The sequence below is a fragment of the Homarus americanus genome, unplaced genomic scaffold (genome assembly GCF_018991925.1).
Source record: "Homarus americanus isolate GMGI-L3 unplaced genomic scaffold, GMGI_Hamer_2.0 scaffold59578, whole genome shotgun sequence".
NCBI classification, from domain to species: domain Eukaryota; kingdom Metazoa; phylum Arthropoda; class Malacostraca; order Decapoda; family Nephropidae; genus Homarus; species Homarus americanus.
In genome coordinates this window covers 4,481,624-4,502,295 of record NW_024712913.1, presented here as the reverse complement: position 1 = coordinate 4,502,295, position 20,672 = coordinate 4,481,624, and the positions used below count along the sequence as shown (strand labels likewise).

The window sequence follows — 20,672 nt, the reverse complement described above, 5'->3', positions numbered from 1 at the left end:
TAAGTGTTTAAGTGTTTGGGTGTCTAGGAGAGTGTTTGGGGAGTGTTTGGGAGTGTTTGGGAGTGTGTTTGAGTGAGAGGTTTAGGGAGTGTTCGGGAGTGTTTGGGAGAGTGTTTGGGAGTGTTTGGGAATGTATGGGAAGTGTTTGGGAATGTGTTTGGGTAGTGTTTGGGGAGTGTTTGGGTGTCTGGGAAGTGTTTGGGGAGTGTTTGGGGAGTGTTTGGGAGGGTGTTTAGTGAGTGTTTGGGAAGTGTTTGGGAGAGTGTTTGGGAGTGTTGTTTAGGTAGGTGTTTGGGAGTGTTTGGGTAGTGTTTGGAGTGTTTGGGAGTGTTTGGTTGAGCGTTTGAGAGTGTTTGGAGAGTGTTTGGGGTGTGTTTGGAGGAGTTTGGGAGTGTGTTTGGGGAGTGTTTGGGAGAGTGTTTGGGTGAGTATTTGGGAGTGTTTGGGAGTGTTTAGGAGTGTTTGGGAGAGTGTTTGGGGGAATGTTTGGGGAGGTTTGGGAGAGCGTTTGGTGAGTGTTTGGGGAGGTGAGTGTTTGGGGAGAGTGTTTGGGTGGAGTGTTTTGGGGATGTTTGGGAGTGTTTGGGTGAGGTTGATGGTGATAGAGTGGTTTGGGTAAGGTTTGGGAAAGTGTTTGGAGAAGTGTTTGGATGAGTGTTTGGAGGAGTGTTTGGGGAGTGTTTGGGTTGAGTGTTTGGAGAGGTTTGTGGGAGTGTTTGGATGAAGTGTTAGGGGGAGACTTTGGTGAGTGTTTGGGAGAGTGTTTGGGAGAGTGTTTGAATAAGGTTTGGGTGAGTGTTTGAGAGAGTGTTTGGGGGAGTGTTCATGAGTGTTTGATGGAGTGTTTGGGGAGGAGTTTGGGGAGTGTTTGGGAGTGATTGGACGAGTGTTTGGTGATGTTTGATTGTTTGGGGAGGGTTTGGAGAAGCTTGATGAGCTGGAGAGAGTGTTTGAGGAGGTTTTGGGGAGGTTTTGATGAGTGTTTGGGTGAGTGTTTGGGGAAATAGAGAAGTGTTTGGGGAGTGTTTGGGAGAGTGTTTGGGGGAGTGTTTGGGTGAGTGTTTGGGGGAGGTTTAGGAGAGTGTTTGGGGGACATTTGGGAGTGTGTTTGGAACATTTGATGAGTGTTTGATGAAGTTTGTTTGGTGAGTGTTTGGGAGCATTTGAGGAGTGTTTGGGAAGAGTGCTTAGGAGGTTTGGGGAGAGTGTTTGAGAGTGTTTGGGAGAGTGTTTGGGGGAGTATTTGGGGAGTGTTTTAAGAGGGTTTGGGGTGAGTATTTGGGGAGTGTTTGGGGAGTGTTTGGGTGAGTGTTTGGGAGGTGTTTGGAGGAGTGTTTGGGGGAGTGTTTGGGGAGTGTTTGGGGGAGGTTTGGTGAGTGTTTGGGGAGTGTTTGGAGTATGTTTGGGGAGCGCTTGGAGGAGCGTTTGGAGGAGCGTTTGGTAGAGTGTTTGGAGGAGTGTTTGGGGAGGTTTTGGTGAGTTTTGGGTTAGTGTTTGGGGAGTGTTTGGGAGAAGTGTTTGGGGACTGTTTGGGTGAGTGTTTGGGAGAGGTTTGGGGAGTGTTTGGGGAGTGTTTGGGAGTGTTTGAGGAGTGTTTGAGGAGTGTTTGGGGGAGTGTTTGGGTGAATGTTGGGAGAGTGCTTGGGGAGGTTTGGGTGTCTGGGAGAGTGATTGGGTATCTGGGGAGTGTTTGGGTGTCTGGGAGAGTGATTGGGTATCTGGGGAGTGTTTGGGTGTCTGGGGAGTGTTTAGTGTCTGGGGAGGTTTGGGTGTCTGGGGGAGTGTTTGGGTGTCTGGGGAGTGTTTGGGTGTCTGGGGGAGTGTTTGGTATCTGGAGGAGTGTTTGGATGTCTGGGGAGTGTTTAGTGTCTGGGGAGTGTTTGGGTGTCTGGGGAGTGTTTGGGTGTCTGGGGAGTATTTGGATGACAGGGGAGTCTGGTGTCTGGAAGAGTGTTTGGGTGTCTGGGGATTGTTTGGGTGTCTGGGGAGTGTTTGATGTCTGGGAGAGTGTTTGGGTGTCTGGGGAGGTTTGTGTGTCTGGAAGAGTGTTTGGGTGTCTGGAGGGAGTTTTGGGTGTCTGGGGGAGGTTTTGGGTGTCTGGGGGAGTGTTTGGGTGTCTGGGGAGTGTTTGGGTGTTCAAAGTGTTTGGGTGTCTGGGGAGTGTTTTGGTGTCTGGGAGAGTGTTTGGGTGTCTGGGGAGGTTTGGGTGTCTGGGAGAGTGTCTGGGTGTCTGGGGAGTGTTTGGGTGTCTGGGTAGTGTCTGGGTGTCTCGGGGAGTGTTTGGGTGTCTGGGGAGTGTTTGGGTGTCTCGGAGAGTGTTTGGCTGTCTGGGGAGTATTTGGGTGTCTGGGGGAGTGTTTGGGTGTCTGGGAGAGTGTTTGGGTGTCTGGGTGAGGTTTGGGGTGTCTGGGGGAGTGTTTGATGTCTGGGAGAGTGTTTGGGTGTCTGGAAGAGGTTTGGGTGTCTGGGGGAGTGTTTGATGTCTGGGAGAGAGTTTGGGTGTCTGGGGAGGTTTGGGTGTCTGGGGAGGTTTGGGTGTCTGGGGAGGTTTGGATGTCTGGAGTGTTTGGGTGTCTGGGGAGTGTTTGGGTGTCTGGAAGAGTGTTTGGTGTCTTGAGGAGTGTTTGGGTGTATGGGGGAGTGTTTTGGGTGTCTAGGGAGGTTTGGATGTCTGGGAGAGGTTTGGGTGTCTGGGAGAGTTTGGGTGTCTGAAGAGTGTTTGGGTGTCTGGGGAGTGTTTGGATGTCTGGGAGAGTGTTTGGGTGTCTGAGGGAGTGTTCGGGTGTCTGGGGGAGGTGTTTGGGTGTCTGGGGGAATGTTCGGGTGTTGAGAGTGTTTGGGTGTCTGGGGAGTGTCTGGGAGGTGTTTGGGTGTCTGGGGAGAGTGTTTGGGTGTTTGGGGAGTGTTTGGGTATCTGGGGAGTGTTTGGGTATCTGGGGAGTGTTTGGGTGTCTGGGGGAGGTTTGGGTGTCGGGGGAGTGTTTGTGAGTCTGGGGGAGTGTTTGTGTGTCTGGGGAGTGTTTGGGTGTCTGGGAAGTGTTTGAGTGTCTGGGGAGGTTTTGTCTGGGAGAGTGTTTGGGTGTTGGGGGTGTTTGGGTGTCTGGGGAGGTGTCTGGAGTCTGGGAGTGTTTGGGTGTCTGGGAGAGTGTTTGGGTGTTTGGGGAGTGTTTGAGTTCGGGGAGTTTTGGGTATCTGGGAGTGTTGTGTCTGGGGAGGTTTGGGTGTCTGGGGAGGTTTGAGTCTGGGGAGGTTTAGTGTCTGGGGAGGTTTTGGGTGTCTGGGGAAGGTTTGAGTGTCTGTGGGAGTGTTTGGGTGTCTGGGAGAGTGTTTGGGTGTTTGGGGGGTGTTTGGGTGTCTGGGGAGTGTTTGGGTGTCTGGGGAGTGTTTGGGTGTCTGGGAGAGTGTTTGGGTGTCTGGGGGAGGTTTGGGTGTCTGGGGGAGTGTTTGGATGTCTCGGGAGTGTTTGGGTGTCTGGGGGAGGTTTGTGTGTCTGGAAGAGGTTTGTGTGTCTGGAGGAGTGTTTGGGTGTCTGGGGAGTGTTTGGGTGTCTGGGGGAGTGTTTGGGTGTCTGGGAAGTGTTTGGGTGTCTGGGGGAGGTTTTGGTGTCTGGGAGAGTGTTTGGGTGTCTGGGGAGTGTTTGGGTGTCTGGGAGAGTGTCTGGGTGTCTGGGGAGGTTTGGTGTTTGGGGAGTGTTTGGGTGTCTGGGAAGTGTTTGGGTGTCTGGGGGAGTGCTTGGGTGTCTGGGAGGAGGTTTGGGTGTCTGGGGAGTGTTTGGAGTGTCTGGGTGTCTGGGGAGTGTCTGGGTGAGTGTTTGGGTGTCTGGGGAGTGTTTGGGTGTCTGGGGAGTGTTTGGGTGTCTGGGAGAGTGTTTGGGTGTCTGGGGAGAGTGTTTGGGTGTCTGGGAGAGTATTTGGGTGTCTGGGGAGAGGTTTGGGTGTCTGGGGAGTGTTTGGGTGTCTGGGGGAGTGTTTGGTTTGGGGGAGTGTTTGGATGTTGGGAGAGGTTGGGTGTGTGGGAGAGTGTTTGGGTGTCTGAAGAGTGTTTGGGTGTCTGGGGAGTGTTGGATGTCTGGAGAGTGTTGGAGGTCTGGGGAGTGTTTGGATGTCTGGGGAGTGTTCAGGTGTCTGGGAGAGTGTTTGGGTGTCTGGGGAGTGTCTGGGAGTCTGGGAGAGTGTTTGGGTGTCTGGGAGAGTGTTTGGGTGTTTGGGGAGTGTTTGGGTATTCAGGAGTTTGGGGTATCTGGGAGTGTTTGGGTGTCTGGGGGAGTGTTTGGGTGTTGGGAGTGTTTGTGAGTCTGGGGAGTGTTTGGGTGTCTGGGGAGTGTTTGGGTGTCTGGGGAGGTTTGGGTGTCTGGGGAAGTGTTTGAGTGTCGGGAGAGTGTTTGGGTATCTGGGGAGTGTTTGGGTGTCTGGGGGAGTGTTTGGGTGTCTGGAGAGGTTAGGTTTGGGGGTGTTTGGGTGTCTGGGGAGGTTTTGGGTGTCTGGGGAGTGTTTGGGTGTATGGGGGAGTGTTTGGGTGTCTGGGAGAGTGTTTGGGTGTCTGGGAGAGTGTTTGGGTGTCTGGGAGAGTGTTTGGTGTCTGGGGAGTGTTTGGGTGTCTGGGGGAGGTTAGAGTCTGGGGGAGTGTTTGGGTGTCTGGGAGTGTTTGGGTGTCTGGGGAAGTGTTTGAGTGTCTGGGGGAGGTTTGGGTATCTGGGAGGGGGTGTCTGGGGGAGTGTTTGGGTGTTCCGGGAGAGTGTTTGGGGTTTGGGGGGTGTTTGGGTGTCTGGGGGAGTGTTTGGGTGTCTGGGGAGTGTTTGGGTGTCTGGGAGAGTGTTTGGGTGTCTGGGGAGTGTTTGGGTGTCTGGGGAGTGTTTGGATGTCTCGGAGAGTGTTTGGGTGTCTGGGGGAGTGTTTGTGTGTCTGTAAGAGTGTTTGGGTGTCTGGAGGAGTGTTTGAGTGTCTGGGGAGTGTTTGGGTGTCTGGGGGAGTGTTTGGGTGTCTGGGGAAGTGTTTGGGTGTCTGGGGGAGGTTTTGGTGTCTGGGAGAGTGTTTGGGTGTCTGGGGAGTGTTTGGGTGTCTGGGAGAGTGTCTGGGTGTCTGGGGGTGTTTGGGTGTCTGGGGGAGTGTTTGGGTGTCTGGGAGAGTGTTTGGGTGTCTAGGAGTGTTTGGGTGTCTGGGAGAGTGTCTGGGTGTCTGGGGAGTGTCTGGGTGTCTGGGGAGTGTTTGGGTGTCTGGGGAGGTTGGGTGTCTCGGAGAGTGTTTGGCTGTCTGGGGGAGTATTTGGGTGTCTGGGGAGTGTTTGGGTGTCTGGGAGAGGTTTGGGTGTCTGGGAGAGGTTTGGGTGTCTGGGGAGAGTGTTTGGGTGTCTGGGAGAGGTTTGGGTGTCTGGGGGAGGTTTTGTGTCTGGGGGAGGTTTGGGTTTCTGGGGGAGTGTTTGGATGTCTGGGAGAGTGTTTGGGTGTGTGGGAGAGTGTTTGGGTGTCTGGAAGAGTGTTTGGGTGTCTGGGAGAGTGTTTGGATGTCTGGAGAGTGTTTGGGTGTCTGGGGAGTGTTTGGGTGTCTGGGGGAGGTTTGGGTGTCTGGGGAGTGTTTGGATATCTGGGAGAGTGTTAGGGTGTCTGGGGAGTGTTTGGGTGTCTGGGGAGTGTTTGGGTGTCTGGGAGAGTGTTTGGGTGTCTGGGGAGGTTTTGGGTGTCTGGGAGAGTGTCTGGGTGTCTGGGGATTGTCGGGTGTCTGGGGAGTGTTTGGGTGTCTGGGGGAGTGTTTGGGTGTCTGGGGGAGTGTTTGGGTGTCTGGGGAGAGGTTTGGGTGTCTGGGAGTGTTTGGGTGTCTGGGAGAGTGTTTGGGTGTCTGGGGGAGGTTGGGTGTCTGGGGGAGTGTTTGTTCTGGGGAGTGTTTGGATGTCTGGGAGAATGTTTGGGTGTGTGGGAGAGTGTTTTGGTGTTTGAAGAGTGTTTGGGTGTCTGGGGGAGGTTTGATGTCTGGGAGGTTTGGGTGTCTGGGGAGTGTTTGGGTGTCTGAGGACTGTTTGGGTGCCTGGGGAGTGTTTGGATATCTGGGAGGAGTGTTTGGGTGTCTGAGGGACTGTTTGGGTGTCTGGGGAGTGTTTGGGTGTCTGGAAGAGTGTTTGGGTGTCCTGAGGAGTGTTTGGGTGTCTGTGGGAGTGTTGGGGTCTGGGGGAGTGTTTGGATGTCTGGGAGAGTGTTTGGGTGTCTGGGAGAGGTTTGGGTGTCTGGAAGAGTGTTTGGGTGTCTGGGGGGAGTGTTTGGATGTCTGGGAGAGAGTGTTTGGGTGTCTGGGAGTGTGGGTGTCTGGGGGAGGTTTGGGTGTCTGGGGGAGTGTTTGGGTGTCTGGGGAATGTTTGGGTGTCTGGAAGATGTTTGGGTGTCTGGGGGAGTGTTCAGGGTCTGGGAGAGGTTTGGGTGTCTGGGGAGTGTTTGGGTGTCTGGGAGGAGTTGGTGTCTGGGGGAGGTCTGGATTTGGGAGAGGTTTATGTCTGGGAGAGTGTTTGCTGTTTGGGGGTGTTGGTATCTGGGGAGGTTTGGGTATCAGAGGTTGGGGTCTGGGGAGGTTGGTGTTTGGGGAGGTTTGTGAGTCTGGGGAGTTTGGGCGTCTGGGGAGTGTTTGGGTGTCTGGGGAGTGTTTGGGTCTGGGGAGGTTTGGTGTCTGGGGAGTGGGGTTTAGTGTTCGGGGAGTGGTTTTGGGTGTCTGGGGAGTGTTTGTGTGTCTGGGGGGAGTGTTTGGGGTGTTGGGAGAGTGTTTGCGTGTCTGGGGAGGTTTGTGTCTGGGGAGTGTTTGGGTGTCTGGGGAGTGTTTGGGTGTCTGGGGAGTTTTTGGGTGTCTGGGGAATGTTTGGGTGTCTGGGAGAGTGTTTGGGTGTCTGGGGAGTTTTTGGGTGTCTGGGAGAGTGTGGGTTCTGGGGAGTGTTTGGGTGTCTGGGGAGGTTTTTGGGTCTGGGAGTGTTTGGGTGTCTGGGGAGTGTTTGGGTGTCTGGGAGAGTGTTTGGGTGTCTGGGGGGTGTTTGGGTGTCTGGGGAGGTTTGGGTGTCTGGGGAGGTTTGGGTGTCTGGGAGAGTGTTTGGGTGTCTGGGAGAGTGTGTGGGTGTCTGGGTGGAGTGTCTGGTTGTCTGGGGGAGTGTTTGGGTGTCTGTGGGAGTGTTTGGATGTCTGGGAGAGTGTTTGGTGTCTTGGGGAGTGTCTGGAGGGTGTCTGGGGGAGGTCTGGGAGGGTGTCTGGTGGAGTGCTTGGGTGTCTGGGGGAGTGTCTGGTTGTCTGGGGGAGTGTCTGGGGAGTGTTTGGGAGTCTGAAGGAGTGTTTGGGTGTCTGGGGGCGTGTCTTGTTGTCTGGGGAGTGTCTGGGAGGGTGTCTGGTGGTGTGTTGGGTGTCTGGGGGAGTGGTTGGGTGTCTGGGGAGGTCTGGTTGTCTGGGGAGTGTCTGGGGAGGGTGTCTGGTGGGGTGTCTGGGAGAGTGTTTGGGTGTCTGGGGAGGTTTTGGTGTCTGGGGAGTGTTTGGGTGTCTGGGGGGGTGTGTTTGGGTGTCTGGGAGAGTGTCTGGTTGTCTGGGGAGTGTCTGGGAGGGTGTCTGGGGGAGTGTTTGGGAGTCTGAAGGGTGTCTGGTGGAGTGGGTGTCTGGGGAGGTCTGGTGGAGGTCTGGGAGGGTGTCTGGGGGAGGTCTGGTTGTCTGGTGGAGGTTGAGTGGTGTCCCAGGAAGTGGTGGGGAAAAAGGTAAGACCGTGGGAAAATGGGCCGATTAGAGAAAAAAAAGGAGACCTCCTCCTCCTCCTCTCTTTATGTCACCTCCCTTCTTCCTATTTCTTGTCTTTCAGTTCCTTTTATCCTCTATTCTCTTCCTCCCTTTTGTTTTCGCTCCCTAAACTGTTCCTAGCGGTTCTTCCTTCTTTATTCTCTTCCTTGCCCCTTTTCCTTTCCTCCTCCTCTTCTTCTTCCTCCTCTCCATTCATATGTTCATTCCTCTCTCTCTCTCTCTTTCTTTCTCTCCTCCTCCTCTCCTCTCTTCTTCCACTTCCCCTCTCTATCTCCTCCCCCACCTTCTCTTCCTCCTCCTCCTTCTCTTTCACCTTCATCCTCCCTCTTCCACCTCCTCCTTCCACTTCTCCTCCCTCTCTTCCACCACCTCCTCCTCCCTCTCTTTCCCACCTCCTCCTCCTCCACTGGTCGTCATTGTGATGACAATTATCTCATATTTTTCCACCCTAGAACAGCCTTCCTCCTCCTCCCTCCCTCCCCCTCCCCACATTTATCCCCCTCCTTCCCTTCTCCCTCTCCTCACACCCCCCTTCACCACTCCTCCTTCCCTCTCCTCTTACTTCTTCCCTGAGGGAAGAAGAGGAGGAGAAGGAGAGGGAGAGGGAGGGAGAGGGGAGAAGGGTGAGGGAGAGGGAGAAGGATTGACGGAGAAGGAGAAAGGGTTAGGGAGAGGGAGAAGGATTGAAGGAGATGGAGAAAGGGTGAGGGAGAGAGAGAGAAAGGGTGAGGGAGAAGGATTGAGGGAGAAGAAGGATTGAGGGAGAGGGAGAAAGGGTGAGGAGAGGGAGAAAGGATGAGGAAGAAGGATTGAGGGAGAGGGAGAAAGGAGAGGGAGAAAGGGTGAGGGAGAGGGAGAAAGGGGTGAGGAGAGGAGAAAGGGGTGAGGGAGAGGGAGAAAGGGTGAGGGAGGAGAAAGGAGAGGGAGGAGAAAGGGTGAGGGGAGAGGGGGAAAAAGGGTGAGGGAGAGGGTAGGGAGAGGGAGAAAAGTTGTGAGGAGAGGGAGACAGGGAGAGAGAAAGGAGAGGAAAGGAAGAGGAGAAAGGAATGGTTCACATGTATCTTTTACTTGTTAAGTTAGTTGAGGGCAACCAGCAGGACCACACACACCCTCCCACTCACGTACCCCCCCCACACACACACACACCTCCCACCCACGCACTCCCCACACACACACACACCTCCCACCTACGTACCCCCCCACACACACACACTCCTCCCACTCACGTACCCCCCCCACACACACACTCCTCCCACTCACGTACCCCCCCCACACACACACACACATCCCTCCCACTCACATACCCCCCCACACACACACTCCTCCCACCACGTACCCCCACACACACACCTCCTCCCACCCACGCACCCCCCCACACACACACTCCTCCCACCCACGTACCCCCCACACACACACACACCTCCCACTCACGTACCCCACACACACACACCTCCCACCCACGTACCCCCCAACACACACTCCCCCACCCACGTACCCCCACACACACACACTCCTCCCACCACGTACCCCCCCACACACACACTCTCTCCCACCCACGTACCCCCACACACACACACCTCCCACCCACGTACCCCACACACACACACTCCTCCCACCCACTACCCCCCACCCCACACACACACACTCCTCCCACCCATACCCCCCACACACACACACCTCCCACACCCCCCACCACCACACCCTCCCACCAGCCCCCCCCACACACACACCCTCCCACCCACGCACCCCCACACACACCTCCCACCCACGCACCCCCACACACACACCTCCCCACCCACGTACCCCCCACACACACACACACACACCCCCCACCCACACCCCCCCACACACACACACACACTCTCCCCACTCACGTACCCCCCACACACACACACCTCCCACCCACGTACCCCCCACACACACACACTCCTCCCACCCACGTACCCCCCACACACACACACCTCCCTCCCACTCACATACCCCCCACACACACACCTCCCACCCACGTACCCCCACACACACACACACCTCCCACCCACGTACCCACACACACACACACACACACCTCCCACCCACGTACCCCCCACACACACTCCTCCCATCACGTACCCCCACACACACACACTCCTCCACCCACGTACCCCCCCCACACACACCTTTTCTCCTCCCTCCTCCTCATCAGCACGCCTGTCTCACTCACACACTAACCAGCCTTGGCCAAAGACAAAGACCCAGGTTAAGAGATAGAAAGCCAAAGGAGCATCAGGCAGGAGGACATAATGGAGAAGGAGGAGGAAGAGGCACGTCATCAGGTCTCAGAAATTTAAGGTTAAATCGTCAGTGTACAGGAAGGACATACATACATACATACATACATACATACATACATACATACATACATACATACACACATACATCCATCCATACAGCTGGACGTTCAGTATTGTACACAAACGGGTATAGGTAGAATGGTTGTGAGAAGCAAAAATTGAAGAGGCAAGTGTTTTTGCTGGTATTATTGCATTGCGAGTTTATAATTGAAGTAGAGTGCGTTTCCCGGAGGATGAAGTTAAAAAAAGAGTGTGTGGGGTGTGTCGCTGCCTGACAAATACTGTTCGGGTGTAAATGGTTGTCTGTAACTTTTACCCGGGGACCGCGGTGTGGGATGATTTGACAGTGGGTGATATTTTAGGGGGAAATATACTGTATATCCGATGTGTAAGGAATTTATCTGAGACAAGTGTTTAAGGTGTATACGGACGATGATGACTACGACGATGATGACTACGACGATGATGACTACGACGATGATGACTACGACGATGATGACTACTACGACGATGACTACGACGATGATGACTACGACGATGACTACGACGATGATGACTGCGATGATGACTACGACGATGATGATTACGACGATGATAACTACGACGACGATAACTACGATGATGATGACTACAAAAATGATAACTACGACGACGATGATGATTACGACGATGATGACTACGACGATGACTACGACGAGGATGACTACGACGAGGATGACTACGACGAGGATGACTACGACGATGATGACTACGACGAGGATGACTACGACGATGATGACTACGACGATGATGACTACGACGAGGATGACTACGACGATGATGACTACGATGATGATGACAGTGACTCCAGGAAGACAATTATGGTCAATGGTTCAGTATGGGGGGAAGACTGGCAGAATATTCTATCACATTATTTAGAAAAATTCCTCATCACGACCATCATTGTCCGCTTCAAGAAATTAAACTTGTTATTGGCGCCATGTACCACACACTAACCGACCTAAGGCTCATAATTACTCCGTATATCATAACACCATTAAAAAAATTTATTAATCAATAATTCCAGAGACATAACTACACTCACGCTCCAAATTGCTAACTATCTAACTCACATCAAACAACCTGGGAATTTTATATTTTAAAATTATCAAACGAGAGACTTAATCTAATTTGTAGTTATCATATACCCTCAGGTTGTGATATGTTAAGCAATGCGCAAAAAGGAAAAGTTGATTTCAAGCTCGTCACTCCATTCGTGCTTTTGATATGCAAACGACCGCACTTCCCGCCTTCGATCCAGAAATCATGACGTCGGGGAGTGGCAAGAACGCCCTCCCCTCGTCGCCTGGCCTGACAGCTGCCGCCACACACACACCAGCCACGCATCTCCCAGCCGGGCTCACTGACTCCATGTATGAAAATAGCAGAGAAATAGACGTGGACTCGAGGTGCTTCACGGTAAAAAAAAATTGGGAATCAGAACTACGACAGAGGAAAACCCATTAACGCTGGGATTGAACCATTCGACTGATGACGACGAGGGAGTGCGTGAGGCGCCGCCCTACACCGTCTCCTATCTAGACGACCTCCACCCTACACCCTACATCTATACCTCCACCCCCTCCCTGCACCTCTACCCTACACCCCCACTCCCTCCTTACACCTACGTGCCCTCCCTACACCCTGTTTATTTATCTTTACTTAAAACTAATACCTTATTCTGTACTGAGACGGGGAGTGGGGGAAGCGTGGTGGGTGCATTAACTCAGAGAGGACAATAGAACGATGATACATAACTCGATATATCAAAACCAACAGTGATCGAGGGTTAGCTGCATATAAGGAGTTATACCGGTATACATAATGTACAGTCACTCAAAAAATTATCTATACTCGGGGTGATCGATGAATTTCACAATGAACAGTGCGACTCCTGTTGTCTCGGTAGGGTTGTCAAAATCCTTCGTCCGTTGCATCATATTTTTTCAACACAATTTTGTAAAGATAGTTTTTATGAGTGATTGTAAAGTACTTATTTTTTCATCTGATTTCTTTCATCTTATCAGGTAAATCTTATCTTATTGGGTGTGTGAGCGGGCGGGTCTCTCTCACGTGTGAAGCAACAAAATGAAAATAATAATAATAATAATAATAATAGAAACAGTGTAACGGACGCTTACTATTCCGGTAATTAAACAGGAGAACTTTTACACTGGGGTGAGGTGAGGGGTTGGGGGGGGGTGATGTGGGGAGGGAGCTAGGGATGGGATGAAGAGGAGAGAAGGAGGGAGGAGAGGAGGGTGGGGGTATCATAAAACACTCACAATAGGTCAAGTTAGTCTACTGATAGTAAACTGTCCACCAAAATAAACGAACATCGTACGTACGTGTGTGTGTGTGTGTGTGTGTGTGTGTGTGTGTGTGTGTGTGTGTGTGTTTGTCAACAAACAAAAGCAGGTGTAATTTCACAGTCGACAAAGTCACTACGACCCAATGTATCTCAGGACAAGTTGGAGCTGTGAATGAGCCACACTTAACACCGAGTGTGGTCAGCAGACGAGGTCAGCTAACGTGTAAAGTGGTCAGCAGACGAGGTCAGCTGACGTGTAAAGTGGTCAGCAGACGAGGTCAGCTAACGTGTAAAGTGGCCAGCAGACGAGGTCCAGCCTGACGTATAAAGTGGTCAGCAGGCGAGGTCAGCTAACGTAAATGCCAGCAGACGAGGTGGTAAAGTGGTCAGCAGGCGAGGTCAGCTAACGTAAAGGTCGGTCAGCTAACGTGTGGTCAGCAGACGAGGTCAGCTAACGTGTAAAGTGGTCAGCAGGCGAGGTTAGCTAACGTGTAAAGTGGACATCGGACGAGGTCAGCTAACGTGTAAAGTGGTCAGCAGACGAGGTCAGCTAACGTGTAAAGTGGTCAGCAGGCGAGGTCAGCTAACGTGTAAAGTGGACATCGGACGAGGTCAGCGAACGTGTAAAGTGGTCAGCAGACGAGGTCAGCTGACGTGTAAAGTGGTCAGCAGGCGAGGTCAGCTGACGTGTAAAGTGGTCAGCAGGCGAGGTCAGCTGACGTGTAAAGTGGTCAGCAGGCGAGGTCAGCTGACGTGTAAAGTGGTCAGCAGGCGAGGTCAGCTGACGTGTAAAGTGGTCAGCAGACGAGGTCAGCTGACGTTTAAAGTGGTCAGCAGACGAGGTCAGCTGACGTGTAAAGTGGTCAGCAGACGAGGTCAGCTGACGTGTAAAGTGATCAGCAGACGCGGTCAACTAATTTGTAAAATGGTCAGCAGACGAGGTCAGCTAACGTGTAGAGTGGTCAGCAGACGAGGTCAGCTAACGTGTAAAGTGGTCAGCAGACGAGGTCAGCTAACGTGTAAAGTGTAGCAAGAATTAAAACAACAACAGCAGCAATACAATAGTTGTTCCGGCCTGAATACTGGAACAGCTAAAAATTATTGTGTAATTATGTTGACAATGTGAGCCATACTGTACTACTGGTGCTAGCTGCTGGTGATAGTAGTGGTGGTGGCGACAATAGTGGTAGTACTGATGATGATGGCAGTGTTGATGGTGGTGATAATGGTGAACAATAGTGGTAGTACTGATGATGATGGTAGTGTTGATGGTGGTAATAATGGTGAACAATAGTGGTAGTACTGATGATGATGGTAGTGTTGATGGTGGTGATAATGGTGAACAATAGTGGTAGTACTGATGATGATGGTAGTGTTGATGGTGGTGATAATGGTGAACAATAGTGGTAGTACTGATGATGATGGTAGTGTTGATGGTGGTGATAATGGTGAACAATAGTGGTAGTACTGATGATGATGGTAGTGTTGATGGTGGTGATAATGGTGAACAATAGTGGTAGTACTGATGATGATGGTAGTGTTGATGGTGGTGATAATGGTGAACAATAGTGGTAGTACTGATGATGATGGTAGTGTTGATGGTGGTGATAATGGTGAACAATAGTGGTAGTACTGATGATGATGGTAGTGTTGATGGTGGTGATAATGGTGAACAATAGTGGTAGTACTGATGATGATGGTAGTGTTGATGGTGGTGATAATGGTGAACAATAGTGGTAGTACTGATGATGATGGTAGTGTTGATGGTGGTGATAATGGTGAACAATAGTGGTAGTACTGATGATGATGGTAGTGTTGATGGTGGTGATAATGGTGAACAATAGTGGTAGTACTGATGATGATGGTAGTGTTGATGGTGGTGATAATGGTGAACAATAGTGGTAGTACTGATGATGATGGTAGTGTTGATGGTGGTGATAATGGTGAACAATAGTGGTAGTACTGATGATGATGGTAGTGTTAGTGGTGGTTATAGTGGTGGTGATAATGGTGGTAGTAATAATAGTGGTTGTGGTGAGATGAGGGGGGAAAATCCAGAGTTCACACACTCTCCTCTCCCTCACTATTCTCTAGCGTAAAGAAAAAAAAAATATCCTTGGTATTTTTTAAATGAAATTCTGACACTACATCACCTAAAACGCGCGTCTAGAGGCATTTTCTCGCTCTACACACCCTTAGTTAGCTCATATTTTATAAGTTTTAGATGCAATAAAATAAATCTTGGGTAGCCGCTCCCCCACGGTGCTGGCCTGACAGTAGCAGCTTCCCAACGCTCCCTCTTATACTGCTGCATGTTAAGCAATATTATAGAAAAACACCATTGCTGACATCTCTATTTTATATTCGCAATGAAACAAAGCACACACACACACACACACACACACACACACACACACACACACACACACACACACACACACACACACACACACACACACACACACACACACACACACAAACACACACACACACACACACACACACACACACACACACACACACACACACACACACACACACACACACACACACACACACACACGTACTCAGGGTTAAATTCTTGTACTCAATTGGATTAAGAGACAGTACTAATGACCCACTCACCCCTTCCTCCCCCCGCAAAAACAAAAACAAAAAACAATTTCAATTTAATTTTTTTTCGCATGGTCGTCCGCCAATTGGTTAAATCCGTTAAAATATGGTTCATTAAACTGAGTAATTCGCATAAAAGTAGTATCGAATGTTAAAATGCACTGTGGATTTTTGCTTTGGTCTCTACACACACACATACACACAAACACACACACACACAAAACACACACACACACACACACACACACACACACACACACACACACACACACACACACACACACACACACAGTACAAATAAATTAACTGTTTATATATCAGAATAAAACACACAGCCGCTTATAACCAGTACAGCAGCGTGAAGTATTTAGGGCCAATCTGTACGGTGAATTATGACAGTTTTAGAAGTTAGGATAGACAAGGGCGATGTAATTTTCCATAGGTTAATTGTATTCGTTGACCATCCTATGTTTAAAACTTCCAAATCGATCAATGGGAGAGAGAGAGAGAGAGAGAGAGAGAGAGAGAGAGAGAGAGAGAGAGAGAGAGAGAGAGAGAGAGAGAGAGAGAGAGAGAGAGAGAGAGAGAGAGAGAGAGAGTCCATAAGCCCCTTCTAGTCCTCAGCCCCCAATACAGCAACACAGAATGGGACTAATTGACTATTATACTGGGTGTGAAGCGAGTGAGGATACGGGTAGCTGAACTGGAGTCTTACCGTCCATAGCACCGGAGTGACAGACAGACAGGGTGATGAGAGAACAAGACAGAATACAGAACAGAAAAAGGAAAATATTGGAGTCAAAGTAAATGGACCGGAGTGATCCATTTACCACTCGAAGATTAAACGCCTGAGCACACGAGCTTCAGTAGCCAATTAGATATCTGTTACTACTGATCCGTGACATTACTCAGTCCTCCAGATGCTGTGAATTATGTTTCCTAATTACCTACACTACTGCAATAAACTTAAAACTTTTAGAAATATTTGGAATTCTCTTCGGAAATTCTCATCACACGAGGGAATTTCGAATTTCATGAAAGACGTATTTGTAATTACAGCAGCGGGCGGCGGCGTCGTATGAAATAAAAACACTCGTATTTTTCCACAGTTACTGAGAGCCAGAGAGCCTTTTATGGCTTAAGTTGTCAACTTTTAATTTTAATTCAGCTCAAAGTGTTGGGAGGTACTTTTTAATGTGGCAATAAGTTATAGTTTCAAGTTAACTTCTTCACACCATTATCGCTATTTTTTATTATATATTATAGAGGCGAGTATTAAGCAACAAGAACAACACTGGGTGCTGAACGCAAGCCACTTACCGTGTACGGGAAGACACGCCCAACCTTACCACCAAATGAAGCTTTGCGTCTCACTGAGCTGCTCGTTTAGCTTAGTAATTTTGCATTTTGTTGTTCACGTGTTCGTTCAGCGTCGATACAGAGTTCACATTTCTACAGCTAACACATCTACCACTAACACATCTACCACTAGCACATCTACCACTAACACATCTACCACTAACACATCTACCACTAACACATCTACCACTAACACATCTACCACTAACACATCTACCACTAACACATCTACCACTAACAAAGAACAAAAAATATTGCCCACTATTCAAAAATGAATCTTTAAAAAACTGACTCGGTTTTCATGGTTAATTTAAAACGAAACAAAACACCACGTACTAAAACATAACAGACAATATCACACATCTACCATATGATAAAAGCCAATAGGTCAACTACTTAGCGTTATCATGCGTAAATTACAACTACCATTATATATAAATACTATCACGAATTACTACAACTTCCCTTACAAACAACAACACGGCATTATGTAACGTTATATCACACACACAAAGCATCGCACAAGATTATTTTAAGACACGTAAAGGAACCCTGGCGGGGGGGCTCCTGGACGAAGAGTATATAATAATGTCTAGACACACGAAGAGACAGTATAGTGATCCTTACCCACGACGTTGAGGAAGGCCAACAGCTCGCAGAAGAAGTATCTGTAGGCCCACCAGTTGTGATGCTTGAGGTTGTCGGCGAGGTAGTCCAGTAGCAGCTTCTTCTTCTGTTTCTTCTCCACTTCGGAACAGATACCCACGTCCAAATCCATCATTAAGGCATGGATTTTGCCACCTTCCCAATTTTTCCACATCCACCTCGGCGCATAGAAGCAGATTGCCTGGAAAATTAAGGGCAGGGACGTCATGCCAGACTGCGCAGAGAAATGAAGTAAGAGGAGAAAAGGAGCTGTAGAAGGAGGAGATAAAAAAGAAGAGGGAACAGACAGAAAGGTACAAGAGGTTAAAAAAAGAAAAAGAAAAAAGAAGATGAGAAAACGCTTGGCTCAGCTTGTCCTGTATATCAGAGCAGGATATCAGGTATAGAAGAAGCACATCATACAACTGATACAAATATTATAGAACATGAGAAGGTATCAGCAAAAAATGGGGTTAAAACACAAAAAAAAGTCATGAAGAATGTATAACAAGCATAGAGGCCCACGGCACTCTGTAGGATCAGGGTTTAATTTCCCACACAAAACGTTATCAATGTTCCACTCCTACAGAGAACCTCATCTACAGGATATTAGGATAATGGTGGTGAGACTAAATGAGGAGGAGGAGGAGGAGGAGGAGGAGGAGGAGCTCGAGCATGAATAAGAGGCTGTTGCTACATTCTCCTGCAAGACGTCGCCCAGGCTTTAGGATCCTTCAAGACCGTCTATAGGAGTCCTACTCATGGATAAGGACACTAGGGATTCCTCTGGGGACTCTATGTACTCACTCTCATGCGTAGGCGACACTCAGTGGGACGGAATGGAATCTCTTCATAACAAGACTCACTAATATGGTCAGGGTACACTACAGATCAGGGCACACTAGAGGTCAGGGTACACTACAAGTCAGGGTACACTACAGGTCAGGGTACACTACAGGTCTGTGATACTACAGGTCATGGTACACTACAGGTCAGGGTACACTACAGGTCAGGGTACACTATAGGTCAGGGTACACTACAGGTCAGTGATACTACAGGTCATGGTACACTACAGGTTATGGTACACACTTCAGGTCAGGGTACACACTACAGGTCAGGGTACACTATAGGTCAGATATTAATATGTCAATGAATAGTAGAGGCCATGATTTAGTATAGGTCACGGTACAGTGACCCCCTAGGTACAGATAGGTCACGGTACAGTAGGCCCCAAGATACAGATAAGTCACGGTGCAGTATAGGCCAAGATAGAGAACACGTCAGGGTACAGAGTAGGTAAGGGTACAGTCAGGGTACACGTCAGAACTAGGTACATTGTAACCGGTTTATCGTAGCCATAATGACCGACCGGTAGATGATTGTGAACACTAACGGGGCAGTTAACACCAACAGCTAACAACAGGGTCGGGTACACAACAGGACAGAGTGGGGGAAGACTACACAGCGAGTAACAGTCGGGATTAATTTGTAGAAGAACCATAATTTCGCATTGATTAATAATTAAATAAATCACACAAGAACAGAAAAAAACACAATCGAGACTTTGAATCAAGATCTGATTATTATACTGTGTAAAGTGCAATAAAAAAGATGCCCTGAAATAGTTTTTAAAATATCTACCTTCGTTTTAGTTTAGTTTCTACAGTGACCATCACCAGACTCACAGCGAAATCCCTCATAAACTTCTAGGAACACGAAGCGAAGGGAGTGACCTATATTGTTGGTGTTAGTTCTATTATAATTAACAAAATCAAATCCGTATTGGTTGCTTATGAGTTGAAAACCTTTACTTTTGAACGTAAGACCAAGGGCTTTTACTAACACGAATTGGTAGAAAGATTTAGAGCATATAGTGGTATTTTAGTACGCGTAAGTATTCGAATCTTCTCAAAATGGAATCTTAATTGTGGAATGTCAACTCTACCACACATCCACACATTCCTATGAAATACAATAACTAACAACCATGTGGGATTGATCACCACCCTGGACAATGAGACTCTTGGAAGTGCAATATTCTTAAATCACGTTCAGGCCAATGAATTGGATAATTACCGTACATAGAAGAACGTGTAGTAAATGAAGAAGTTCAGGTAGTGTTTGATAACTGCGACGTCAATTAATACCTTGTACACGTGACACAAGGCTCAATACAAAGTCTGTTGTGGCTCACCTCATCATGAAGGTACAGTCGCCTGCACTTTGACGTGGTACAGTGTCTAGCGCGCTTTGTGAGATGTGGCAAGTCTGAATTTGTTTACATCGTATTAAAACTCCCAAAACGGCCGTAAGGAACCTCGCAATAGAAGATAAACATTCCACAGGTGCCACATCTCACAAAACACGCTAGACACTGTACCACGTCAAAGTGCAGGCGACTGTACCTTCATGATGAGGTGAGCCACAACAGACATGAGCAAGAGATGCACGATAGGGGGGGGGGAGGGGGTGTTACCAACACTCCTGGAGGCGATTGTCAATGAACGTTCACCAGGACGCTACAGTTCTGACAATGTATTTTTGCACTGGGTTACGGAGCTGTAGTGAGAACGATGACGAATGAGAAAATTAAGGTAAAGACGACGAAATAAAAACGATGATGAGGATTTAAGTTGAAGACAGAGATTTACACACAGATGGCGATGACTGAAAGCTGTATTGGCAAAAGATAATCTTTCTCGGAGAACACATTTAAGATTACGGACTGCAACAGATGTGGTTTTCAGTCCTCTTAAGACTAAATTCTACTGAAACTCGAGAGGTGATTAAAAGTACTAAGATGCCTTCACTTGTATTGCAACATTTTTACCAATTCAAGTAGCAGTACAAACCTGATCTATGTACAAAAACAATGATTCTTCACCACCAAGCTTCCGCCATAGATTTTTTTTTTGTGGGGGGGGGTGGCTTAATTACCACAAAAACAACTTCCATAACGTAGGCACAGACTCTCCTCCCACGAACCCCGAGAGATTCAGACTCGTGAACCCGAAGCAGTAGACTGATACATAATTTTGTTCATAAATGTTTCGTTATTCATGAGTTTGAATCTTGGGGTTCGTGGTTCTGGGAGAGAGACGAACGGACTTTAATAGCTGCTGTACTTCGCTGCGAGTCTTGTCAATGTAAAAATTAAACTTGATAAAAGGTGAATTTTTCATGTTTTGAGGCGTCACTTTTAATCAACTCGGCAGACTCCAAAGAGTGGTTCAGGAGACACTGTTTCTTTGTGTTCTTTAGGATGGAATTTATATATTAATTAATCCTTTGTTACAGAACTCCCTCAGTGATCATTTTACTGAATATGAACTCTTGCTAGTAAGGTACGGTGGGGAGTAAGGTACACTATGGGGAAGGTACACAACCGGGTAGGGCACACTATGGGATACTTTTGGGGTAGGTTATACTGAGGGGTGGGGTACAGTAAGGGGGTAGGGTACAAAATAGAGTAGGCTACACTATGGAACAGGGTACACTGTGGGAAGGGTACACTATGGAGTAGGGTACACTATGGAGTAGGGTATACCAAGGGGAGGGTACACAAAGAGGTACAAGGCACACTACGGGGCAGAGTAATCAATGGAGCTAGTTATAACACGGAGTCAGACAC

At 49.0% G+C, this 20,672-nt stretch overlaps 1 protein-coding gene across 1 annotated transcript in view; it reads right to left on the bottom strand.

Annotated features, from left to right (window-relative positions):
- Positions 1–19,242, bottom strand: part of LOC121864601 (innexin shaking-B-like) — a gene marked incomplete in the record, with an annotated part of 93,315 nt that extends 74,073 nt beyond the window's left edge. The window contains 1 exon segment of the mRNA XM_042363679.1: positions 17,024–19,242. Within this exon segment, the coding sequence (XP_042219613.1) occupies positions 17,024–17,270 (247 nt within the window).
- Positions 19,243–20,672: the final 1,430 nt, after the last annotated feature.